Below are 26,115 nucleotides of genomic sequence, written 5' to 3'. Positions count from 1 at the left end.
CGAACCCACGGACTGTGACATCATGAGCTGAGCCGAAATCAGACGCTTAATCAACTAAGCCACCCAGGCGCCCCTGAATTTACTTGACATGGAGTTATCCCTTTCCCACATCCCAGCTTCCCTTTCCTGACTCTTAAAGATCAGTTACCACTTCCCTCTCTGAGGTCACCCATTTTTGGGTTGGGTGTCCTGGCTTACTCCCCACAGACTTGCCAGCAAGAACCCTGGACAAGCCATTCTCTCTCTGGGCCTCATCTCCCCTCTATAAAATGGGGACAGTGACATCTGTGCTGGTGCCCTGGAGTCACAGATAACACGGGCAATGACACGTGTGCATGAGAAGGCCTTTACGAAGGCTGGTAGCTGAAGCCTTCTGGTAAGGAACTGTGCAGCATTGGACGAGGTGTTACCCTCTCTGGGCCCTGGCCACCTCACCTGTAAATCTCTCTAGCTCCAGTCATCTGTGACTCGACTTCTTGGCCCACAGGAGGGGAGCACAAAGATGACTCAGGCTGGAGTTCATTGGACGCCCGGCGGGAAAGTGGCTCGGGGCCTTCCGCGGACACCCTCCCGCCAGCCGGCCCGCCCTGGCCCCCAGGGAGCACCCAGCTGGGCAGAATGGGCAGCGGTGCCCAGGGCCCACGCTCCATCTCCGTGTCGGCTCTGCCCACCTCGGACTCCCCGACCCCAGGCCCCTGCGAGGGCCTCGCGGACACCTGTATCCCCCTGCACGCCAGCGGCCGGCTGACCCCCCGCGCCCTGCACAGCTTCATCACCCCACCGACCACGCCCCAGCTGCGAAGGCACACCAAGCTGAAGCCACCGCGGACGCCGCCCCCGCCCAGCCGCAAGGTCTTTCAGCTGCTGCCCAGCTTCCCCACGCTCACCCGGAGCAAGTCCCATGAGTCTCAGCTGGGGAACCGCATTGACGAGGTCTCCTCAATGAGGTGAGTGTTCCTGCCAGGCTGGGGCTCAGTTTGCCAGTTCTGCCTACGGCTTTCTTGTTACAAAGGTAACACAGGCTTTATTTTAAAAGGACAAATAAAATCAACATGGAAGCGTGCAAAGTCCACTCTCCAGGCTACGTTAACAGTGGGGACTGAATCCTGCTAGGTTCCTTCTGGATATGGACGGACGCGCACGCGCGCGCGCGCACACACACACACACACACACACACACACACACACACACTGTGCCATGTATCAGTCAGGATAGACCGGGTTATCCTGCAGTAACAAATAGCCCCTAGCTCTGTACATCTTAAAACAACAAAGATTTCTTTCTTGCTTATGCTACCTGTCCATCATGGGTTGGCCTCATTCTAGATCCCAGGCTGACAGAACAGCCACTTTCTGGATCATTGTCTGGAACATTCCACTAGGGCAGAGGAAGAAAGACTTTTACATGTTAAACACTAACAGTTAAACACTCTTTTCCTACAAGTTCCACTCACCATTTGTGACCCTACTCAAACAAAGCAACCAAGCAATGTCAATTCTCCCATGTGCCCAGATGGAGAGAACTAGAATATCTGGCTGAAATCTCTGATGATTATCAAATACTGTGTGCTCTGTTCTATAACCTAGTTTTTTTTTTAACTTCTTATCTCTGAGAATGTCACATCCCCACATCTTAAAGTACTTTACTCTTTCTGTAAAAAATTTTCTTAATTTATATACTTAAATAGGTACTAAGTGTCGCGTGGTCCAAGATGCAGACGCTTTGTAGCACATGTTTGTCACTGTAGGGTAGACAGTGTGAAGTTACCCCCACCATTTTTCCTTGGCCACCCCCATTCCCCTTTCAGAGCTAACCAGGTTATCGCTTTTGCGTATACCTATAATTATTCAAGCTCCCTCATCTTTTTAACTTTTTCATATCATTTCATTGTATAGTTTAACTCCTCCCCTCCTGAAGGACGACCTTCAGGTCATTGTCAGTTTGGCTATTGCAAAAATTGCCCTTGTCAGTGTACCCTTGTGGGCGGGGCAGAGGGGAAGGAGGGAGCTTTCTCTGGGTGCCTCCTACCTTCCTGTACCTCTGAGTCCAGGCTTTTTTTTCTGACATATGCTCTCCTTTTCTGGTCTTGGGTGGGCTGGCTCCCCCTGTCCAGTGAAGGCTGTCTTGGGTCCCTTATGGGATGGGCCCTGGACATCTCTGATGGTTTTGGGTATGTCACCCAACGAGAAGAATGCATGCTGTGACTCACCCAGACACCCCCGGTCAGCCCATCCTGCTGGGGCCTGGTCCCCTGCCCCCTCCCCAGAAGGGACTGCAGCCTTCCGCCCCTTCTGGATCCTCTTCTCCCAAAGAGCCCGGTATGATTACCATGTGGACACATGGAAGTGGGTCATCAGAGGGCATCTCGGTGGGTAAACCCAGTGCATCTGTGTCTCATTTTCCCCTGAGAGGAGCATCCGGAGGGCTCTGGGCACAGAACGGAGCCTCAGGCAGATGGCGCCACTCACATCCCATAGCTGGTGAGCTGGGCGTCACCCTGGGATTCTGAGTCGAGTCCACACAGAGCCGCTAGAACTAGCACTGTGGACACTCAGCGAAGCCCATAGGGCGGCCCGGGTGGCCTGCGTCTTCCCCAGCTTTCTTTGTCGCTGGGCCAGCGGCAGCCCCCTGGGACGAGCTTGCTCAGGACACGTTCCACCTGGCCCTCCTTGGGGACCCCTTTCTGTTCTCCTCGCCCTCCTACTCCAGCCACTTCCCCTTCTCCTGCCTAGACCCTGAGCACCCCTCCCTGCGGGGCTCTGGACACCCGAGGTGTCCCCGCTTGCGGGAGGTGACCTCAGAGACCGTGAGCCTGTTTCCTCAGTTGTGAAACGGAGCATACCATACGGTGCTACGTGGCTGGCGAGGCGTAGATAAGCTGATAGACAAGAGCGTGCAGCGTGGGATGCAGGAGTAACTTCTGTGCCCACAGGGGGGCCCAGGGAGGGCACTTCTAGCCCTTCCCATCGAGGAACCGTGCCCATAGTCTGGCCCCATGCCCCAGGGGCTCAATGTCCTTACCTGAGGGCGTTGCCCGCTCCCTCCCAGTGAGTGACGTTCTGGGGAACACACTGAGCTAGCACGGTGACATCATCCCACTTTTTCTCTTTTTTGTCTCCTACAGGTTTGGTAAGAGTGATTCATTTTCGTCCCCTCTGCCACCCGGGAGTCGTGTTTGTGCTGCTGTCCCCGTCAGGGGTGGATTTCTTTGACCCTCTCTCAGTCCAGTCAGCCTTTCCACCACCCAGAAGCAGAGGTGCTGGGAACCACCCCAGGAAATAGCTCTAGGACAGGTGGCCTTAGGATGTTGCAAGGTGGTCTCAGCCAGGAGCTGCTCTCTGCTAAGCAGGGACCTTGACGTTGCCATGGGCTGTGGGCAGTTCGTCCTCAGGCCCCATCTGCACCCTGCCATCCCCACAGGTGACCTCTGGCAGGGAGCCTTGTCTGCTGAGCCGCTTTGGTAGCCCAGAGAGACATGCCATCTGTCTGGTAGCAAGTGGATGTTAGCCGTCCTCAGAACCCAGCTGATGTCAGGGGACCCCCCACTTTGGGAGAGGAATAACCCCAGGGGCAATAATGTGGCTTGGCTCTGAATGCAGCCCCGAGAGATTGGGGGGTGCGGATAGAAATGCCCCTTTGGGAGGGGAGGAAGAAGCCCGGGCAGCCCCAGATCGCTTTTCCTGCCCCTCCACCTGCAGGGTGGGAGCAGGTCCTTGCACATGGCTGTGCTGTAGGGCTTCTCTCCTGAGTCAGAGCAGAGGGCACCAGCCATGCCTCCGGAGTCTTTTAATTGGCACAGTGGAAATGCAGAGACGTCTGGGTCTTGCCTGAGCAAAATAGCAGCTTACTTTCGTCCTGAGCTGGCGAAGCAGAGTGATGAAGCTGTCAGCAGGGCCTTAGTGATGAGGCAGGGGTAGCAGGCCACAGCTACACCAAGATGAAGCTGGCCGCGGGACCACCAGGGAGGCATGGGGTGAGCAAGGAGTGAGGCGCCTTCCCCAGGGCACGGGTGCAGACTTCAGGGCCCCTCCCGGAACCTTGGAGGAGAATCCAGCCCCTGCATCCCTAGGGCAGCCTGGTCCTGTCATCCTCCTGGCTGCTGTTGTAGTGCAGGGACCGCGGCAGGGAGACTGCCTGCCCAGCTTGCCAGAGGCAGAGCAGGGTCTTCAGGGTGAGTATTTTGTCTGGATCAGGGGCGGTCGATGCCTAGCTCGTGTGCTGTCTCCCCTCCCTCCTATCCTACGACCGCAGCTCATTACAAGTCGGTCATGGGTTGTGTTCAGAGATACATGGTTGAAATCTCATTTTTCCATAGTCTGTTTCTCTTAGGTTGGCGGCCTAACCCCTGTTAGACCCATATGCTTTGATGGCCTTGGCTGCTCACAGTGAAGGGGATCCCAGAAGGGAGTTGGGACAAGTCAGCCCCAGGGCAGGTGTGCCAGAGAGAGCCCTGAGGGGTGTGATGGTGGGTTCCTGAATCATCAGGGAGCAGGAAAGGGCTTTTTGGTCCTGATCAAACTCCCCTTGGTGTGGGAGGAGGAGGTGTGTGCCGGGCCAGCACATGGGGACAGGGGGTGCAGGGATGTTGCTGACTCGAAGGACAGGAGACAGGTAGAGATCCCTCAAGCGCCATGTTCCTGACCTTTCTGGGGTATGGTTCCTGTTGATAACTGGATAAAAGTTTAGACCTTCTTTCCAGGGAAAAGCCCACAAAGTTCTGCTTACCAGTCCAGAGGATTCCCAGAACCCCTGAAGCCCATCCATGGTCTCTGGGAACCACCCCCAGGAGGAGATAGGCAGCGCTTAGGAGGGGCAGAAGTGGGAGGGGGGAGGGGAAGGGGTGCACAGGTGGAGGAGGGGCAGGAGGGGGGTGCACAGGTGGAGGGGGGACAGAAGCAGGAGGGGGTGGGGGAGGGGAGGGGTGCCAGGTGGGGGAGGGGATGCACAGGTGGAGGGGGGCAGAAGCGGGAGGGGGTGGGGGAGGGGAGGAGAGGGGGTGCACAGGTGGAGGAGGGGCAGGAGGGCAGTGGGACACATGGGCTGCCTGTGGATGGAGTGATTGCTTCCTGCTGCTCCTTGATGCCCAACCTGTAATGCTGTAAACACTGGAAGGATGCTATTCTGATGGGGAAGCCCAGGATTAGGACAGGGAGAGCCCAGGGTGCCCCGTGGGAAGGCAGACAGAATGCTCATCTCAGGGCTCGTTGCCTGAGACTTCCCCAGCGGCTGGTGGGGCTGGGCCACCTGGAGGCATGGTAAAACTCCACATCGTCCTTGCTCTACCCGCCAAGATCAGGCACTGGTGGTCCTCAGAGCAGAAGTCTCCAGGTGCTTCTGGCTGGAAGGGTACCAGATGTGCTGTATAGCTAACCAGTCTCAAATCCTCTGCCAAGGGCCGCACAGCTCCTACCCACTAAATAGGAAGTGACCAGAAGTAAGCCCTTGCAAGCCAGTGACCTGTGGATTCTTGTGGGACGGGGTGTAGGCGGAGACTTCTGTCCTCAGCTTTGCTCTGCCTGCAGCCCTCCCTTCAAGCCTGCCTTCCACTGCAGCCAGAAGCCACACGGCGGTGGTTTCTGAACCATCTGTGGGGGCCAGGCAGCAACGTTCGTAGGAGAAGAAGGCCGGGCATGAGGGTCACCACGCTGCCCTGGTCTACCTGGCCTGTCCTTGTTTTGAACGTTCAGGGAAACATTTACCTACTATTCAGTGAGTCCCCGCACCCACCCGGCCTGTGATCTCTGATCTAGAAGGTCCTAGGCACAAGCTTCCTCAGCCTGCTCGACCTGGCCTCTTTCCCTGCAGATCTCCCGTACGGATCCCCACAGATGGTACGAAGGGACATCGGGCTGTCAGTGACTCACAGGTAGGTCCAGCCAGTCTGGAACAGGGATGGGGCACAGCTGGGCTGAGACCTGCATGTACCAGTGCCCCCACTAAGGGTTGCTCCTCATTGCAGGTGGGGGGGGGGGTGGTGGTCTGTCCTGATCCCTGTTTCTCAGGGACTCTTTGCCTCTGGTCTGTCCATCACCTCTGTGAACATAGCCCTGCACCCACCTGGAAGCCCTGCCTGTCACCAGCGGTCGTATGGACTTGTGGGTCCTCCCCTAGCCCTCCATGTGTCTCTTCCTTACCCTGCTGAGGGAGAACACAGGTCCCAGGAGAAACAGGCTCACAGTCTCCCGGAGGAGGAGCCGAGAGCTTCCTGCGGGTCCGGCACTGGATCGCGTCGGGCCCACACCCGGCCACACATCAGAGCCCGTGGAGCTTTGAAGCTCCAAACCCCAGGCCCCATCCCTAAAGTTCTCTGCTTAGCAGTCTGGATTTCTCACAACTCCTAGTTGCGCTGGCGCTGGTGTGAGCTGGCATAGGCTGAGATGGGCCCGTGACGTGGCCTGGCCGGAAGGCCTGGCCTCAATACTCGTGGAGCTGGTGTGTGGCACCAACAGTAGGTGTGCACGGCATCTCCCCAGCCCAGACAACCAGCAGAACGGTGCCTCGGGATGCCTGCGCTCTGGCCGTCCCTTGCGAAAGCCTGCCGTGAGCACAGCAGGGCATGCTTGTTGAGAGCTTTGCAACTTCGCAGAGCCTCTCATCTCCCCCAGGAGTGTGAGCTACCGTCCAGCCTGGGAGGCCAGCCTGGAACTCTTGCCCAGAGGTGGAGACCCGGCTGTGGCTCCGAGGGCCTGAGCAATTTGCCTGAGGTCGTGCTGCCAGTAAGATAGGGATCGTGTCCCCTGGATGGCACCCAGACACCCGGAGACTCGTCAGGGCTGATCCCCAGGCGCTAGAGTACCGCCGACGAGAGGGCCTGGCTGACAGTCGGGACAAGCCCTTCGAGTGCAGGTCCCAGGGCCTCCCTCGTCTGTACCCAAGGCTCCCAGGATGTGAGAGAGCCGCTCAGCACAGGACGAGAACCCTACCCATTCTGCCTCCGTGGGTTGCACGCCAGTAATCTCTCTGAGCCTCAGTTTCCCCCCGCCCCCGCAAACAAGACTTCCTCCCCGTCCTGTGATGAGGATACAGTGGGGTGATGTGCACCTGGGTTTCACGTGTCCGGCACCGGGGAGCACTTGGTGGACAAGCACAGGCCTTAGCCCGAGAGGGGCCCGTGTCGGCCAGGATCTGGGGCACGCCGGGATCAGCTGTTTCTTTTTTGTCTTGGGCGCACCTGCCTTCACAGAGGATGTGGGCTGTGTCAGCTCACCCCTGAGTGTTTCCCGGGCTGCCGCTTCCTTCCACCTGGGGCAGCAGAAGCTGCCCTCCAGCTAGGGCAGCAGCAGTCCCCTTGTCTCATATTGCCAGGCTGCCCCACCCTGGTGACGTCACTGCCCCACCTTCTGGGTTTTTTTAAACCCGTGTTCCAGGTCTCTCTAAGAAGATCTAAAGTGTTTTGGTCTAATCCTGTGGGGGGAGGGGGAAGCTGTCTGTGGCTCTTCCCTGGTCTGGGAAGGCTTTTACCCCACGCCGCACACCCCTTCCTAGCACTTGTCTCTTCTCGGGCCCGGACCTCACCACCATTTTGCCCTGTTTTCATGATTTCCCTGGTGGAGGTCGTCTCAGATACCACTGAGCTGCTCCCTAATCCCTGCTTTTGGCATGAGAGGAGATTAAAGCCCAGAGAGAGTATGTGGATCCCAGGGAGGCAGGATCAGGGCTCCCTAAAAGGCACTTCAGGGGGTAGGGGGGCACCTGGGTGGCTCAGTCCGTTAAGCATCTGACTCTCGATTTCAGCTCAGGCCATGGTCTCACAGTTCGTGAGTTCAAGCCCCATGTTGGGCTGTATGCTGACAGTGCAGATGGAGCCCGCTTGGGATTCTGTCTCTCTCAAAATAAATTAAAAAAAAAACTTAAAAAAAAAAAAAAAAGGCCCTTCAAGCACACGGGTGCCTTTGTTCTAGTCCCTGAAAGCACCCATCTTGTCTGGGTGGAGACTGTAACCCTCTGGGCACTATGCATTCGCATATGTGATCTCCCCAGGTCCCTGGGAGGAGGTGTGCATGTTGGCCGCATTTGCAAAGGCCCTGAGGCATCCCACAGCCCATAGGTGGTAGGAGTCACCTGTGCAGCCTGACCCTAAAGCCCATGCTCTTTCTCTCCTGCTCTGCCCTCGTGGTCTCTCAGAGGAGCCCTCACACTCTATGTGGAGGCCCCTGGGGTCCAGACCCTGCCGCGTAGCTTCCAGTGTGTGGCCTCGGGAAAGTCCCCTGACCTTTCTGGTTCCCTTGCCTGTGTACTGAGAATCTCAGACCCGCCTAACTCCCCACGGGTAGTTGTAAGAATTGAGTGAGCTCATGTTTTATGGATGCATTACAAACCCTTCCCCAAATACTGTTGCTGTTTGTTCTGTTGCTCCTATGATACTCCACGCTTTGAAAAATCCTTCAAAAAAAAAAGTGACTTCTTTCCGCCCTTAGGCCTCCCCACCCTGTGGACCGCCTTAGACTTTCTCCGGAGGACACCACCCGCTCAACCCCCATCCATCCTTCCAGTCTATCTTTTGTGGGTTTTAAATTTTTTAAGTTTTGATTTACTTTAGATTGAAACACATTCAGAATTCAAGAGGTAGAGAAGGGCGGCTATGTACACAGTCCTCTCCTGCTATCCCCAGCCTTCTAGGTCCCCCTGTAGGCAGATCTGGGCAGTTGGAGATAATTTTTATACAAGCAAATACATATGTATGTTTTTTGGCCTCCTTTTTCTGTTTTCACCAAATACTACGTATATTATTGACACTGTTCTACCCTTTGCTTTTTTTTTCTTTTCAAAATGGAGGTGTCTTCAGATTCTATGTCTCGCTCTCTCTCTGCCCCTCCCCTGTTCATGCTTTCTCTCTCTCTCACACAAAAATAAACGTTGAAATTTTTTTTAAAAAAGGGGGGCGCCTGGGTGATTCAGTCGGTTAAACGTCCAACTCGGGTTCAGTATATGATCTTGTTTTGTGAGTTCAAGTCCCGCATCGGGCTCTGTGCTGCCGGCTCGGAGCCTGGAGCCTGCTACGGATTCTGTGTCTCCCTCTCTCTCTCTGCCCCCCCCCCCCCGTTCATGCTGTATCTCTTTCAAAAATAAATATTAAGAAAAAATTTTTTTTAATGGGGGCATCATTTCCGTAGCGCTGAGTGCACAAATTTTTACATATGCACACACCCATGTGTACCACAGGTGAAGATTCAGAGCATTCCAGCCCCCCCAGAATTGACCTTTGGCCCTTGATAGCACTACCACCCAGAGGCGACTGTTCGTTTGTCATCATAAGTAACTTTTTCTGTATTTGAATTTTTTTTTAAATTTTTTTTAACGTTTATTTATTTTTGAGACAGAGAGAGAGACAGTATGAACGGGGGAGGGTCAGAGAGAGAGGGAGACACAGAATCCGAAACAGGCTCCAGGCTCTGAGCTGTCAGCCCAGAGCCCGATGCGGGGCTTGAACTCACTGGCCGCAAGATCATGACCTGAGCCGAAGTCGGACGCTCAACCGACTGAGCCGCTCAGGCGCCCCTGTCTTTGAATTTCATATAAATGGGGTCATGTAGTACTTTTTCCCCTGATAATGTAATTTGGAGATCATTCCATATTTGCACAAAAAAGAGCTTTCTTATTTTCTGGCCTCATGGCGTCCCGTTGCGTGATCGGACCGGCCTGTACACAGTCAGTCGCCGATACACTAAACAGCATAGGTTGTTTATAGTCTTTTTTCTTTTTTTTTTTAAAGGCTGCTTATTATTTATTTTGAGAGAGAGAGCAAGTGGGAGAGGGACAGAGAGGAGAGAGAGAGAGAATCCCAAGCGGGCTCCACGCGGTCCGTGCAGAACCTGACGCGGGACTCAATCCCGTGAACCTTGAGATCACGATCTGAGCTGAAATCGAGAGTCAGTCACCCAACCAGCCGAGCCACCCACAACGCCCCCGTTTGTAGCCTTTTACGGCTGCAAATACGCTGCGGGGAGTAACCTCGTCTGCACATCATTTGACACCCGCGGGCGTATCTGTTGGATAAATTCCTAAGACTGGAATCGCTTGGCGTGCACGCTTTACGAGTCAGGCCATGAGGACTTTGTGGCTGGGAAATCTGAATGCCCAGGGGGAGCAGTGACCCCGGGCGTCCCTGCCCTCCCCGGGAGAGGGTTCCAGTGGCTCCGGGATAGAACCCGGTCTCCCGGTCTCCCCGGGGCCCCGTTCTGTCCGGGCTCTGGTCTCCCAGCCGCGTGAACATTTTCCGGTGTCCACCGCTCGTAGGTTCTCCACCAAGTCTTGGCTGTCGCAGGTCTGCCACGTGTGCCAGAAGAGCATGATGTTTGGAGTGAAATGCAAGCATTGCAGGTGAGGGGCGGAGGGTGGGAGCGGTGGGAGAGGGTGGAAACCCCACGCTCTAGTAACAGTAACTAGACCAGTAACAAGCAAGTAACTACTCGATTGTTGGCCTGAGGTTAAGTCAGAATTCCAGGGAACTCCTTTGAGAGTTCGTACATCTATTTGTGACCCCATTCGGCACACCATGGTGTGAGCAGCCCTTTCTAGGGAGGTTAAGGAAGCATCAAGCAAGACATTCCCAGAAGAAGGGCAAATTTGACGTGGGCTTTGAAGGATGAGCAGAAGTTTACCAGGGAGACCCAGGAAGAAAGAACTCCAGGCCTTTTTACCTTGCACAACATCAGCGAGGAATGGGAAGGCCGTTCTGGAAACTCTAAGGAGTTCTGAAGTTCAGCCTTACACAAAATTTATTTATTTATTTATTTATTTATTTATTTATTTATTTATTATTTTTTTCAACGTTTATTTATTTTTGGGACAGAGAGAGACAGAGCATGAACGGGGGAGGAGCAGAGAGAGAGGGAGCCACAGAATCGGAAACAGGCTCCAGGCTCTGAGCCATCAGCCCAGAGCCCGACGCAGGGCTCGAACTCACGGACCGCGAGATCGTGACCTGGCTGAAGTCGGACGCTTAACCGACTGCGCCACCCAGGCGCCCCAGCCTTACACAAAATTTAGCCTTAGCCTTAGTACACAAGATGGGGAGGAGGGGACAGGCAGTGGGAAAAAACAGAGATGGCTAGTGGTATTCACAGAAGAGAGTTAAGGGAGATTGTGTACAGATCTCACTTTCTTGTTTCGTACCATTGTGCTTTCTGGTAGGCCAGAAGGACAAGGATAGGGAGCAGTGTGAGGGGTGCAGAATGTTCTCTACTGTCTAACTACCCTCACCCTACGGAGGATGGGCCTGGAGTCTTTGCTCCCCGATCACTGCCCTCCATTGCTTTGTGACCTGGGGCAAGATGCTTGCCCTCTCTGGGCCTCATGTTTACAACTGGGAAGATGATTCCAGGCCTCTTTGTCTACCAGGCTTGCTCCAAGATTCCGAGCTAGCGTGTGGAGTACAAGCATTTGGGCTCCTGCCAGACCAGAGGCAACAGGTCTCGTGCATGTCAGTTGGATAAATTGTGTTTTCCCAATGACTCCCAGACCACCAAGAGGACGCCAGAGCTTTCCCCCAGCCTAGGTCTCCTGTGGCTCCTGGTTTTAAATTGGGGACCTCCTGCTCCCTTTTAAGTAATGCTTTTCACGCGGAGGGCACAGAGTGCCCTCTCAGCCCCGCGCTCTCCTACGATTGTAGAGTGAGGTTGGTAGGGCCCTAACTGTTAACCCGTTGAGTCCTTGAGAACCCCGAGATGTGGTAGGGCAGGTAAGACCAAACTGAGGGTCGAGGTCTTTGCACTCTGGCCCATGCTGGCCGTGTGACCATGAGGCCCATGCTGGACTGCAACGGGAGGGACCGCTCCTGGCATCTCTGGGATCCTTGGGTAATGCAGACATTCTCCTCCTTACGATTCTCTCTTGTTTTGTAAGTTCAGATTTGTCTTCAGCTTTCTGAATGTGGGTGGAGGGTCTCCCTTTCTTGAGAGGAGAGGGATAGACGTGGGACCCACAACGTTTAAATGGGTGTGATTTAAACTGTCTGCTGTGAAGATCAGGCAGACAACGGCGGGAACGTGGTCGTGCTAACACTGTCCACGTGGGACGTTCCAAACTTTTGAGCTGATGTTTGCTGAGGAATTTGTGGCGATCGAGGCGGTCACGAGTGGGTGTTGCGCAGAGCTGCCCGGCAAGGCTCAGGGCCCCGTGGATGCCCTGGGAGCCCCGAGTGACCCTCCGTGCACTGACCCTGCCTTCTTTACCAGATTGAAGTGTCACAACAAGTGTACGAAAGAAGCCCCTGCCTGTAGAATATCCTTCCTTCCACGTGAGTGTTCTGCCCTTTTCCGCTTTCTGGATTTGGGGGGGAATCTCCTCTGTAGCCTGGTCTGTTCTCTATTAATGGTTCCCCCTTTTCTTTTTAAATAGAACCTAGGCTTCGGAGGACAGAATCTGTCCCCTCGGACATCAACAACCCGGTGGACAGAGCAGCTGAGCCCCATTTCGGAACCCTCCCCAAAGCACTGACAAAGAAGGTACGCTGGGCGGCAGGAGAACCCCCCTCTCGCCCTGGACTCCTCCCTGTAATGCAGAGATCCGGCCGGGAGGGGGGCGTGAAATCTGGGGTCCAGAACCAGAGGGTGGCCTTCAGGGATCCTATCTTTCGCCGTGTCCTAGACTTCACGTTTATGTCCAGATCGTAGTTATGTGCCCACGACCTGCTTCCTCTATTGTGACCTAACGTTTCCTGAGCACTTACTATGAGTTGGGAACTTTTTCCACTGGTATTTCTTTTGGTCCTCACAATGGTTCTAAAAATCACATACTGATTTTCCCTCCATTTCAGATGACGAAACTGAGCACAGGGTCCCCCCCGTGAGCAAGGGGCAGGCCCAGAGCAGAAGTCTCCGTGGCCGCCCAGCCCCAAAGCCTGGCCTTAGGGTACAGCGAACATACCTTCAAGAGTAATATGTGAAGGGGGATTGTGTTTTTCAGAGCCTGGGCTGGGGCTTCTCTGCTAATACAGACGGGTGCCCTCTGCAGCCACACAGACTGTTGAGAGTCTAACAGACCTGTCACGGTCCAGGCACAGATGTGTGTGGTGTCGGCAAGATGCCCACGCTAATGATGGCTTCTGACGGCAGCCCCCTGGTGACCGTGCAGCCGGTGGCCTCCCCCCAGGCTGCTGTGGGTTTTCAAGTGTGTTGTGTCCCAGCCCCATACCAGGGCTTAGCATGCTAGGCTAAGCCTTGCCTCATGTGACTGAGGGTCACACGACTGGCTTCTCCAGGGCCACGGTTGCCTTCTGTGGCTTGGGCCGGCTTAGGTAGAGGTTTGGACAGAAAGAAGAGAAGCAGGTGGCGTGGCTGATGATGCAGCTTGGGACGGTGGGGGGGGGGGGCTGTTCTGGAGGGACCATGGCCACATCTCCTTGTCCAACAAGGGAGGCCACTGCCTCAGGGGTGACCTCTCTTATTTGCCTATCCTTGTCTCCTGCCTCCCTCCACCCGTCATTGCGTTTTCCCCGCCCGTGACATTCCCTCTAAGAATAGGGGTGTGGGGGTGAAGGACCACAGACCTGAGCTCCAGTCCCGATGAGTCCCCTTCCTTGCTTCTGTGACCTTGGGCAAATTCCCGTACCTCTCTGAGCCTCAGTTTCCTAGTTTGTAAAGTGGGGATGATAATGCTTCGTTCACAGGGTGCTGTGAGGGTAACAGGACAAGGTTCGTGAACTCGTTTGTCAGGAGCAGCGTGTGTTGTCCAGCCTGTCACAGATTAGGCGCATTTCCTCGGGAGGGATGCCGGGCCCCTGACCTGCCACTCCCACCCTGCCAGCATTGTTTTCTTGTCTGCCCTCCGCTCTCCGGCAATACCAGGTGCACCCCTGTTTGCACCGTGTCCCCATACCCCCTCGCTCTCCCCCCCGTCAGTTCTTCCAGAACCCACTCAGGGCCCCTCCCCCTGCATGAAGCCCTCCTGCAGGCACCTGCTTGGCCCCGGCCCCATAGAGTTCTGGGTGGTGCCTTCTCTTACGTCACCAAGGGCACTGACCGCCTCTCATCCTTCCCTGTTTGTGGCCATAACACAAGCTAACCGTTACTGAGTGCCGAGGCGCTGTGCTGAGGGCCGTGCATTTGGCCTGTGTATCTCTCCGGGGTCAGCCTGTCTTTCCACCCTCTTCTCCAGCCACCCTGGCTCACAACGGCTCGGCCCATTCCCACCGCGGGGCTTCAGTGCCCACCGTTCCCTCTGCCCGAGACCCCCTCCTCGGTGTTTACAGCACTCAACCCTCAGGGAGGGCTTGCCCGAGTGCGGCCTGAGGGACCCCTGGCTGACGGCCTGTCTCCCCGGTGGAGGGGTGCTCTGGAGGGCAGGGCCATCATCTTGCTCCTTTCCGCTCCCTGATGCCTGCACTGGGCCTGGCACACGGTGGGCATGAGGAAAACTTCATATCAAACACTGAACACATGAAAAACCGTGTGAAGCAGCAGCTGATACCCCATTTTATGGAGAACTGCTGTGGCTCGGAAAGGTGGGGGGATTCGAACGAAGTCACACAGGTGCTGAGTGGGGGAGCTGGGATTCAGTCTGCCTCGTAGTCCCTCCCCCTGCCCTGGCCGGCCTGGCCCTGAGGAATAGGATGGGACCTCGGTGGACCCAGCTCCCTCCCCATCCCGCGTATGGCACCAAGTGGTGGCGGCTGTCCCTGGACTGTGAGGCCCACTGCATAGCTTTGGAAGCTTCTGGAGTGCTCTGGGCACCCCAGACGCTTTGGGCCTGCGGAAGAAAAACCTGATGAACCGAGCATTTAACCTAACTCGGCCCCAACTTTTTTTTTTCTTTTTTTTTTTTTAAGATTTATTTTTAAGTAATCTCTACCTCCAACATGAGGCTTGAACTTAGAACTTTGAGATCAAGAGTCACATGTTCTCCTGGCTGAGCCAGCCGGGTGACCCTGGCCCCAATGTTTTTGACCAAGGAATTCCAACCCTGTCCACCAAGGGATTGGAGTTTGGGTCTGGGAAAGGGGTCGGGGCCAGGGTCCCACCTAACGCTGACTCCCCCGTAGCCCTCTCTCAGCTGGTCCTTTGACCTTGCTAGGGCCCAAACCACTGGGCAGTCCTAGCCAGTAGGTCTGCAGAAGAGTGAGGGGAGCATTTATCAGACACCACTGTGCACCACACACTAAATAAACACTTATCGGAGGCTGAATTTAATTCATTTTAAAAACCCTGCTATGTGCTTGGCTCAGAGCCAGGCACTGGGGGGTATGATGAATAGGGTCCCTGCCTTCACAGGACACACAAGGACATTCTGCAGAAAACCACCCAAGATGTCTTCCCTTGACAAACTGTAGTTCAAGTGCCCTGATGAAAAGTGCTAACTTTTATGGGAGTATGAGGAGGAGTGTGGTCCTCGCTGGGCTCAGGAAAGGCTTCCGGGAGGAAAGTATGTTTGAGCTGAAGAAGCATGAGCAGGGGTCGCCTAGGGGATGGGCACTGAGGTGAGGGACTCTCTGTGCCGTCATCCCCTCAAATGTTAGGTAAAAACGTCAGGATGCCCCGAGCGCACCTCCTCGTTTTTAGGCAGGGAGGGGAAGGCCCCAGCGTGGGGGATGGGAAGCAGGCTGGGTAGGGCAGTGACAGTCCCTGCCCACTTCTGGCGTCTCTGGTCCTGCAGGAGCACCCTCCAGCCATGAACCACCTGGACTCCAGCAGCAACCCGTCCTCCACCACGTCCTCCACGCCCTCCTCGCCGGCACCCTTCCCGACATCGTCCAATCCATCCAGTGCCACGACGCCCCCCAACCCGTCTCCCGGCCAGCGGGACAGCAGGTTCAACTTCCCAGGTACCACACCCTCAGGTCTTTGCCTGCGTTCACGATGGGGTGGGATACCCCTTCTCGGCACGCCCTAGCAGGCTCAAGGTCAAACGCTGCTGCCACTAAGAGCATTTGCTGGGAGCCAGGCACTGTGCCAAACTCAAGTGCGTTCCGGTATTTAAACCTGATGAGCGCTCTGATGTACGTGCTGCTTTCGTACTCGTGTTACAGATGGGGACACTGAGGCTCAGAGGAAGTGGTTTGCCCACGTGAGAGAGAGAGCCAGGATCAAAGCGAAGTCGGTCTGGCACAAGGCCTGGGGTCTTGACACAAACCCACGCTGCCGTCCCGTGTGTGGGGTGGCCTCTCGTGGGCACTGTTCACTTAGGGCTGCTGAGCTCCCAGGAAGCATGGCAGGCAGTCCAGGGAGCGGAGGCAGGCCCAGAAGTCCCCAGATTCTGCTGCTTACCTGCTCCGTGATCTGAATAAGCTACTTAACGGGAAGCTTTTGTTCCCTTTTCCATAAAGTAAGAGACCCTGTGAAGTTGGGGTTAGGTTATGCCCACTGTGCAGATGAGGACACTGAGTCTCAGGGGAGGTGCATGCTAGAGCTGACCTCTGACTCCGCCACCGCCCTGGGCTCTGTAGGGCCGGGGTCTTCCTCCTCTCGGCCAGGCCTGGGGTGTCCCATATCTCCAAGAAGCAGAGTGGGGCCCACTCGCCTGTTTCAGGGTGAGCCTAGGCCTCGGCCACCCTGGCAGCTCCTTGCAGTTGGCCTTGGCCCTCCGCGTATTTCGGATGGCAGAGGCCCAGAGGAGGGAGCAGCCACTGGGACACTCCAGTTTGCTCTGGGCCTGGTCAGGTCAGGCCTGGCCCTTGGGGCTCCAGGCCCGGGGGGACAGAAGCACAGCTTTTCCTGTGCCGGGGGACCCTCATGCAGCCTGCAGGAGGCCGGACAGCCTCTCTGGGCCCGTTTCACCAGGGGTTTCTTCTAGGGGTGCTGGGAGACCAAGATTTTGTAGGAATCTTCTCTTTTGCCTGTGCCTTCGCCTTAACACACACCTGGCTGGCTGGCTCTGTCCTGCATCATCCTGCGCACACCCCTCTCCACCCCGCCCTCCCCAGGAGTGGAGCGATGGCCCATTGGAATGACCTCCTCTCCCATTCTGCTCCGTCATTATGCTCTGAAACTGGGTCTTTTGCTAAACGCCTAGTTTGGATTTTTCTAAAAGGAAGGGCCTGTTTGAAAAACAATAGCCACAGAAAAAGCCCGTTTTGTGAGGTCAGTCAGAGCCGCTCAGCCTTCACTGTGGGGGAGCGAATCAGTTTATGGGGAAAGGCTGCCCGGTACCCCTGTTTTACAACACGACAGCTGTGTCAGAGTTCAGACCCCCAGCGCGTCCCCTTCAGGGGGACCCTGAAGACAGGTGGGTTTTTGTTCTGTTTTGGATGGTGAGAAAGTTTGCTAAAGCCTCATCACCTCTGGAGGTGAATGTGGGGCCAAGGGGGTGGAGACCATTCCTCTGCACTCGGCACAATTCCCTTTTCAGTATTTCACCCTTCTGGGCCCCCGCACGTTTCACAGAGAAGTGAGCCTGGGAGGTGAATGCCGTCAGCCAGGTCTCTGCGGCAGTGGGGCCACGAGCTCCCAACCCCAGTCCTCCCGGGAAAGCCCCTTCCTGGGGTCTCCTGCCAGCACCCATTTCCTTCTAGTTCTTTTTCTCCTTCCTGCATGGATCACCCTGTTCTGCCCCACCCCACCCCGTAAGCAGCCCGTGCCCGGCCCCCCTCCTCCTTCGCGGCATTTGCTGTTCTGTGTGTGTGACTCACCTCCTCTTCTGTTTAAAGCTGCCTACTTCATTCATCATAGACAACAGTTTATCTTTCCAGGTGAGTCCTTTGCATGGTTCCACTAACTGGCCCTTGCTGTGGCCCCTGTGTTCAGCCCACCTGGGCATACCTTCCCCCGGGTACCTCCATGGTGCCTGAGCCTCACATGCACCTATTTTGAGAGCTGACTGTGTATCACAGCTGGGAAAAGGGAGCGGGGTGGGTAGGCTTGAGGTGGGCCCTTCACAGGGGCAGTGACTTGCCCGGAGGGACCTTGGCCTCCATCCTGTCCAGCCTGTTGCACAAAGACTATAGGCAACTTATCCAGGGTCACACAACTGACAGGTGGCGGAAATCCAGTTTGCAAAAGGGAGGGACAGACCTTCTTGCTGATGCCTTATGGGCATCTGTTACAATGTCTTCTCCTACACCGTGAAGAGGAAACTACTTACAGAAAGGGAAGCCAATTTGGGGAAAGTCTGCAGCCTTCACTTGCTGGGGCTTCACCTGCCTGAGTGTTGCTGCGTGGCGCCATCTGCTGGCGATCAAGTAGAATGCAGCTTTATTTTAGAAATTTTCAAGGTGACAACTTTCAATCTCTTCTGATTGATTCGCTTCCAGCAGAAACTGTTTTGTACACCTACTATGTGCCAACCTTCGCATTTGGCCATATTCATGCCCCCAAGGAGTTTTTGTGGTTAGTACTTATTTCTCCAGTTGAGGGTGACGAGCACTCATATAAGTAATCTGCAACTTTAATTCTTAATTTAGCCATATGAAGTCTCTCTGTGTTTAGACAAAGACTGTAGCTAGTTGTTTTTCTCATAGGTTAAACGGGCCTGTCTTGGCGTCTTGGTCTTTTGGTTAGTCCAGGCTTTTCTGTTTGCCAGCCCAGCTCCATTAGGGGAGTGATTTGGAGCGTTTGTGAAGTTCTTACAGAACTATTAGTGTGGCTTTGCCTGGGCGTGAGCAGGCTGGCAGGGGTCAGGGCCCTGGGACTGGCCCCAGGAGGCTCTCCAAGCTGCCCCTGTGGTTTCACCCCCATTTTTGTTGTGGCTCCCCTCTAAGAGCCTCCCTGGTTACCAGCTCAAGGCCCAGTGTGCAGGGGAGTACTCAAAAGCATTGGGAAAACATGGCTCTTTTTCCAGAAGGATCCATCTTGCCTTGAAGATATGTTGGGGAAGGAGAGGGACTATGTACCTGTTAAAAACAAACATGGACACATTTTGGAGCAGAACGCAAAATACACTCTAAACGTTTGAGGGAAAGCATGAGGCCTCAGAGACGCTGTTCCCTCCCACTTGGGGTGCGGTGTGGAGACATCCCCTATGCACGTGTTATCTTCTGTGGAAATATTTGAGCTGTGTTGGAGGGGTGGGAAGGTCAGGCTGCCCTGGGGAGTCTGTGGACACAGGGTAGTGGTATCTTGGGGGGGCCTTGGCCGAGGCTTCCAGGACCCAGATCCCCCAGGAATGGTGCATGTGTGCGTTTCCCTGGTAGGAAGGCCCACAGCCTCTATCAGATTCTCCAGGTCTCTGAGCTCCCAGAATGTGGCGATTCAGATGACCTCAGAGGTAGCCTTGGATAAAGCTTTAGAGAAAGCTTGAAGTGGGGGGAGGCGTTGATGGCTGAGTTGGGGGGGCTCTTTGTCCTGGAAGGCAGGGAGAGGGTGCTGACAGCTCAGCCACAGCCACCTACGGTCTTTCTTCTTTTGTTGACAAAAGAGGAGGGAGTGAAGGGTCACAGAAGTAGCCACGGTTTTGGGGTTCCACACTGGGGTGACCGTCTGTCTGGTGTTCCCCGGATGTGGGACTTTCAGTGCTAAAACTGGGAAAGCCCCAGGCTCAGGGTCAGCCCCACCTGCCCAACCTTTGGGTTCCAGGAGGTGTGGACTGTGCGTTTCTTCCTCTCCCCTGAGAGCTGCTTCACCCTCGGCCCAAACCCGGAAGTCCAGGGGGGCAGGGCCTCTGGCTCCTGCCAGAAATTTCCAGCAGCTGAGCCAGACACCAGGTGTCACTGATGAGCCATCTGCAAGCCCTGCCCTGGGCCTCCGCTGGCCTCCCTGAAGGAGTCTTACTGCCTTCAGAGGATTGTTGCACCAGCTACTGCCTTTGAGCCAAGATGGAGAGTCTGACCCCCATGTAAATAATACGCAGTTTGCTTTTACCACTTGCTTATATGGGGTCATTTGGCCACAAGGAATTGGGGTTAACTGGGGAATCCCAATCGCGTACCTGCACAGAGCTGTGGGAGCAAAACCACGTGCCGTGGAGGTTGTGTCCATGTTCCGGTTTAGGAGAAGTGGCCTGGAGATCACAGGTGCAGCGCTGGGAGGGGCTGGCTGCTCGGGGAGGCACCGTTCTGCTGCGTGCACTTGATAAGCACCGTGTCCGTGAGGCAGCGGGGAGGGGGTCTCATGCTTTGTGTTTGCTTTTTGTTTCCTGCAGACATTTCCGCATTTCCGCAGGCGGCCCCGTCCCCTGAGGCAGCAGACAGTACCCGGTAGGCATCCCCCCCCCCCCCCCGCGTTCGCTTTCTTTCCCATGGGGAACTGGTAAAGCGGGACCCACATCCCTGACCACCTCCCACTCCACCTTTAAGTCTCTGAGCTCCTGCTCTGGGCCAGCCAGCGGGGGGCACTCCTTGGGCTCACCCACTCCCCGGACCACCGACCTTGGCCAGAGGGTTTTGTCTGTCTCCTGTTGGTGTAGTCAACATTGGGTAGGGACATATGTGAACCTGGAGCAGTCTTGTGACCCAAGACAGGTGGGCAGAGGCCACTCAGAGTTAGAGGTGCCTACTAAAAATAGCTCCTGTTTATGGAGCCCTTTCTCCACGTCCGGCTCTGCTGAGCCCTCTGCTCAGCCTTGTAGAGGTAGGTATTAAAGTAGTTGTCATCCTTGTACAGAGGAGAAAGCCCCCACGGAGGGGTTAAGACATTAGGGGTGCCTGGGTGGCTCTGGCAGTTGAGCATCTGAGTCTTGATTTGGGTTCAGGCCATGATCTCTCTGTTCGTGGGATCGAGCCCCCCCCCGTTGGGCTCCTCGCTGACAGTGAGGAACCTGCTTGGGATTCTCTCTCTCCCTTTCTCTCTGCCCCTCTCCTACTCTCCTACTCATGTGCATGTTCTGTCTCTCAAAATAAATAAACATTAAAAAAAAAAAAAAAAGAAGAGGGGTGTCTGAGTGGCTCAGTCGGTTAAGCATCCAACTCTTGATTTCAGCTCAGGTCATGATCTCACAGTCTGTGACAGTGAGGGTCCTGCTTGGGATTCTCCCTCTCCCTCTGCCCCTCTCCCACTCGTTTTTCCTCTCTCTCACCCTCAAAAGAAATAATCTTTCAAAAAAAAAAAAAATTGCACGAAGTCCCACGGGAGGTGACAGCGCCGGTTCTCAAGTATGATTTCAAGTCCCGTGTTGTGCTCAGAACCCCTGACTGGGCACCAGGTTTGAAAGGGTCTCAGTGGTTCCTGCCCACCCCTTGTCCCCCACCACCCTCAGGTTAGTCTAAAGAAGGCTGAGGCCGAAGAAGGAAGATGGGGTTTGGTCTTTGGCCTCCTGTCTGCTTCCACGACCTCCAGGCTGCCTTTCCCACAGCCAAGTGGGTCACAGTGAGGATGCAGGCCTGGTGGCCCTTCCTCAGACCTCACGATGGGGCCCTGCCCAGTTGAGAGCAGAGTGACCCGCCGCCAGGGTCTCCTTGACAAACCGTGTTTTACTCTCAGGCTCGACAACCAGCCAAAAGCAGACATGTTGGAGGATCATGAAGGGGAGGTGAGTGCGGGTGACGCGCAGCCCGGAGGTGGTCCCTTCTCTCTCCCCTCCTCCTCGTCTCTGCGCATATAGGGGTGTGGGGAGCGTGTGGGTGCTGGGCCCTGGGAAGGGCCCCTTCAGGAGCCCACTGCAGCAGGTGCACAGCCTAAAAGAGTGATGAGGAGCACAGACCTTCTTTGTTTTGTTTTGTTTTGTTTTGTTTTGTTTTGTTTTGTTTTGTTTTGTTTTGTTTTGTTTTGTTTTTGAGGTTAAAGTAAGCCCTTCATCCCCATGATTCCCACCCCTAGCCCGGAGGCCTGGGGCCCAGCCTGGGAGACTCTAGTTCAGTGAGTCTGGCTTGGGGCCAGGCATCTCCACGATGTCAAAGCCCCCCAAGTGATTCTGATTGGAGCCAGGGCCGAGAAACCACTGTCTACATCCTTGAACCAAAGTGTCAACCGAGCCGGGCTCCCAGCAACGCACTGGGGTTTAGACCGATTTACTCCTGCCCGGAGGACAGTCGGAAACTCTGTTTAAACAAAGAAATGCCCAGAAAGGATAAATGGGGGTGGACTCGTCTTTGCCAGCGGACACTAATTTGCTTTCCTAGCGGTTAGATGTCGTTCATCAGTCGATCTTGGAGATTTCGCCAGAAGGGCCTCGGGGCCCACCTGGGCCAGGCGCCACAGTTTGTGGATGAGGACACTGAGGCCCTATGGTGCCAAGTGACCTGCCCCCTGGCCACAGCAAGCCAGAGCAGAGCTGCGGCTAGAGCCCCTGCCTCTTTCTTCCCTTACCTGGTTGGGGCTCTGGGCAGGGCGAGTTGGCTGAGCCCAGCTCTGCTGGCCCTCCCTATCCCTTCCCCCTTGGGGCTCTGGGCAGGGCGAGTTGACTGAGCCCAGCTCTGCTGGCCCTCCCTATCCCTTCCCCCTCCTTCCAGGTCGAGGAGACAGAGGCCGGCAAGTCAGAGGCCGAGGACGACGAGGACGAGGTGGACGACTTGCCGAGCTCCCGCCGGCTGTGGCGGGGCCCCATCTCTCGCAAGGCCAGCCAGACTAGCGTGTACCTGCAGGAGTGGGACATCCCCTTTGAGCAGGTGGAGCTGGGCGAGCCCATCGGGCAGGGCCGCTGGGGCCGCGTGCACCGAGGCCGCTGGCACGGCGAGGTGGCCATCCGCCTGCTGGAGATGGACGGCCACAACCAGGACCACCTGAAGCTGTTCAAGAAAGAGGTGATGAACTACCGGCAGACGCGGCATGAGAACGTGGTGCTCTTCATGGGGGCCTGCATGAACCCACCCCATCTGGCCATCATCACCAGGTAACCTCGCCCCGGGGCCCTGTTATTTGTGTGGCGGTCTTAATGTGGAGAGGTACAACGGGGAAAAGCAAAACGGGGTCTGATTTCCCCACCACATAACCCCGTTGACATTAAAAAACAAAAGAAACAAAATGATGCCTAAGGACAGAGAATATCAGGTGTTCCAGAAAGGTACAAGATGAAAGCTAGTCTCCTCCCACCCCACCTGGGTGCTTCTCCCCGAAGGTGGATATACTGTAAACAGATGCTTATCACGCCTTCTGTTAAAATAAAGAAATTTGTATACACTCAGGTTTTTCAAGTATCCATTCCTTTGTAAAGATAGCACAGGTCCGGGGCGCCTGGGTGGCTCAGTCAGTTAATCCTCTGACTTCGGCTCAGGTCATGATCTCACGGTTCGTGGGTTCGAACCCCGAGTCGGGGCTCTGTGCCGACAGCTCAGAGCCTGGAGCCTGCTTCGGATTCTGTGTCTCCCTCTCTGCTCCTCTCCCGCCTGTGCCCTCTCTCTAAATAAATAAATATTTAAAAAAAACAAACAAACCGGTCCCACTGGTTTGCACCTGCTTTCTCCACTTGAGTGCAATCTTTAACGCTCACCCCACATTCCTGGCACATAGTTGAACCCAGTGGTGTGCTCGTAAACATTGAACCTTCAATTCCTGGGTGGTGGGGAAGGAAGCCCTTGTTTGTGCATGGGTCAATTCCTGTGGTGCAAATACTCTCCCCACAGCTGATTTCAAGCTGCCACCATGACTTCACTGAAAGTGGGCTAGGCTCTGACGGATCCCTGGTTGCCCCCAGTATATTCAGCCCACCCTCTTTTGCTGGGCACTTTGCCATAATGAACATCTTTGTTTCCGTATGTTGGTGAACTTCTGTGAGTACTTGTGCTGGGCGAGAGTGTACGAATGTGGTGGTCTGATGGGCATTGTCTGTTTCCATCCCAGAAAGTGCTCACCCGTCCCCCCCAGCCTTCGGCGCATGACTGTCCATTCCCCCAGCACTGAGCGTGGGAGGCTGAAACGTTTTGACATTCAAACAGTTGTTGTTGGGTGTTCACCTTTTTTTTTTTTTTTTTTTTTTTTTTTTTTTTTTTACATTTATTCATTTTTGAAAGAGCACAAGCTGAGGAGGGGCAGAGAGAGAGGGAGACATAGAATCCGAAGCAGGTTCCCATTTCTGAGCTGTCAGCACAGAGCCCAACGTGGGGCTGGAACCCACAAACCATGGGATCATGACCTGAGCTAAAGTCGGACGCTTAACTGACTGGGCCACCCAGGCGCCCCGGGTATTTACTTTTAAAATCAGGAACTGCAAGGGGCACCTGGGTGGCTAGGCACCCAGTTCTTGAGATTTCAGCTCAGGTCTTGATCCTCAGGGTCGTGAGTTCAGGTCCCACATTGGGCTCTGGGTGTGAAGCCTATAAATGAATGAATAAATGAATAAATATATATAAACATATACATAAATGTATAAATATTAAAAAATAATAAAAATAAATGAAAGATAAAAAACCAGAAACGGTAACGAGAGGTTAGTGAAGGCATTTTGGAATATATACATGGAGGTTTCAAGAAGAAACTAGAAATCACTCTAATCCTATCAACCAAGAGCCCACTCTTTAACATTCTGATGATGTTCCCTGTAGCCAGACCCGGTGCTTTGAAAGAACCTTCAGCACCATCCCTCCATTCACCCCATCCGTCTCTCTTCACCCCTGCCACGCCATGAGAATCTGAGTCTGCTTAAAGGGACTACACATAACAAAACATCCATTACCAGATTATGCTGAGGGCGTTAGAACACAGACGAGGAACCATCAGCCACTATCCCAGACCCCTCGGCCGGTTCTCCAAGTCTCCGAGGCTCTAAGAATCCTATCTCCTTGGAGAAGTTTCCTAAAACTAGCTTCTTCATGAGATGCCTTAACTGAACTTTTCCCAGGAACAGGGGAGTGAGCTATACATTCTCTCCGGGTCCTTGCTCAGCCCAGGTTTTAGGAGTCAATGCAGGAGGAGGCCTGAAAATGTGAGCCCATTTTCCAATAATCACTCTGACACCCCTGATGATGCCACCCTCCTCCTGCACACTCCTATATGGTAATGAAATGTCTGTGATCAGAAAACAGCAAAAAGATCGTGCACATCATCATGGAGAGCCCCAAATGTCGTCCAGTTGTAGTCCTAAAAGGCCAGATTCTTCCCTGAGTTCGAGGGGGCACGTTCCCGCCTTGAATCCCCCCAGGCCGGGCTGCTCTCTGGGTTGCCACGAGCCTTGGTGCACTGGGTTTCCTGTTCTGGGGTGGGCAGGCCCTGGGCCTCAGGAAACAAGGTGCATGTGTGTGTGATTTTGCACGCTCAGGCCTGGCCAGGAAGGAATGGGCGTCAGGCTTGGGTAAGAGCAAGGATTCCGGTGTTCACCAGTCCAGGGGATGGAGAGGGTCCTCCAGAGGCTGGGGGCACCACTCTGGCCGCAAGGGCCGGGGTCGAGCTGCGCTGGCCCCACACCTCTGTCTGACCCCACCACTCTCCACAGCTTCTGCAAGGGGCGGACATTGCACTCATTTGTGAGGGACCCCAAGACGTCTCTGGACATCAACAAGACCAGACAGATTGCTCAGGAGATCATCAAGGTAAAGGATGAGCCGGCTGGTCCCGGGGTTCCTGGCCTTCCTCCTGCTCCGTCTCTTCCTGTAGCTGGAGCACCTCAAGGGTGGGCCCCCGTCTCCTTCCCTCTGTCCGTGTCTCATCCACTCAGAGCCAGGAGCTAGACGCCCAGTCTGTGATGACGGGTGAATTGGAGCACGGCAGGCTTTAAGGGTTTGAATCCTGGTCGCACCAGCTGTGTGACTTTGGGCGGGTCATTGAGCCTCTCTGAGCCTTGACTTCCTCTTCAGTAAGCCAGTAAGATGGGGCTTCCAATATAGCCTCCCCCGTTGGATTAGTGCTGGAGCAGAATGGGATAATCTGCCGAGGGCCCACTGGGCACAGGGCATGGTGCTTGATGAGCGTCTTTGAACTGATTGAGGGCGGTGTGAAAGCACCCACGCTTTTCTGCCTTCAGGTTTCCAAATCCAAGTTTCGTGAGGACCGGCCCTCAGGCAGCCTGCCTGCCTGCCTTCCTGCCTCCCTCCCTCCCTCCCTCTCTCCCTCCCTCCCTCCCTCCCTCTCTCTTGGCCTGTCTGTCTGTCTTTCTCTCTCTTCCTCCTTCCCTCCCTCCCTCCCTTCCTTGTTTTGTTTATTAAGTTTTTTGTTTATTGGTGGCTTTAAATTCTATTTATTTATTTATTTATTTATGTATGTATGTATGCATGTATGTATGTATGTATGTATGTATTTAGAGTAATTAAACACAAATGAAAGAAACGCTTATTTATAAGTTGCTTCATTCAGCAACCTAGCAGGCTTGGATAAAAGCCAGATTGCTGCTGGGGAGGAGCTCCGCTTTTCTTGTTTTTGTTGAAAAGCTTGCTCTTAGGA

The 26,115-nt window shown here is 54.9% G+C and overlaps 1 protein-coding gene across 14 annotated transcripts in view; it reads left to right on the top strand.

Moving 5' to 3' along the window:
- Nucleotides 1-26,115, top strand: part of KSR1 (kinase suppressor of ras 1) — a 163,888-nt gene that overhangs the window by 119,656 nt on the left and 18,117 nt on the right. For 12 of the 14 annotated variants that reach the window (XM_045487986.1, XM_045487989.1, XM_045487982.1 and 9 more), the window contains 12 exons: nt 488-947; nt 3,126-3,130; nt 5,807-5,867; nt 10,238-10,321; nt 12,178-12,239; nt 12,341-12,447; nt 15,593-15,761; nt 17,583-17,624; nt 20,012-20,066; nt 21,289-21,337; nt 22,257-22,636; nt 25,172-25,268. In XM_045487986.1, the coding sequence (XP_045343942.1) occupies nt 488-947; nt 3,126-3,130; nt 5,807-5,867; nt 10,238-10,321; nt 12,178-12,239; nt 12,341-12,447; nt 15,593-15,761; nt 17,583-17,624; nt 20,012-20,066; nt 21,289-21,337; nt 22,257-22,636; nt 25,172-25,268 (1,571 nt within the window). The remainder of the gene's footprint in view (nt 1-487; nt 948-3,125; nt 3,131-5,806; nt 5,868-10,237; nt 10,322-12,177; nt 12,240-12,340; nt 12,448-15,592; nt 15,762-17,582; nt 17,625-20,011; nt 20,067-21,288; nt 21,338-22,256; nt 22,637-25,171; nt 25,269-26,115) is intronic. The other 2 variants (XM_045487983.1, XM_045487987.1) reach the window with 1 other exon arrangement.

This window comes from Leopardus geoffroyi, chromosome E1, assembly GCF_018350155.1.
Source record: "Leopardus geoffroyi isolate Oge1 chromosome E1, O.geoffroyi_Oge1_pat1.0, whole genome shotgun sequence".
Lineage (NCBI taxonomy): Eukaryota > Metazoa > Chordata > Mammalia > Carnivora > Felidae > Leopardus > Leopardus geoffroyi.
The sequence above is the reverse complement of the archived record's forward strand: the minus strand, read 5'-3'. Positions and strand labels throughout refer to the sequence as shown.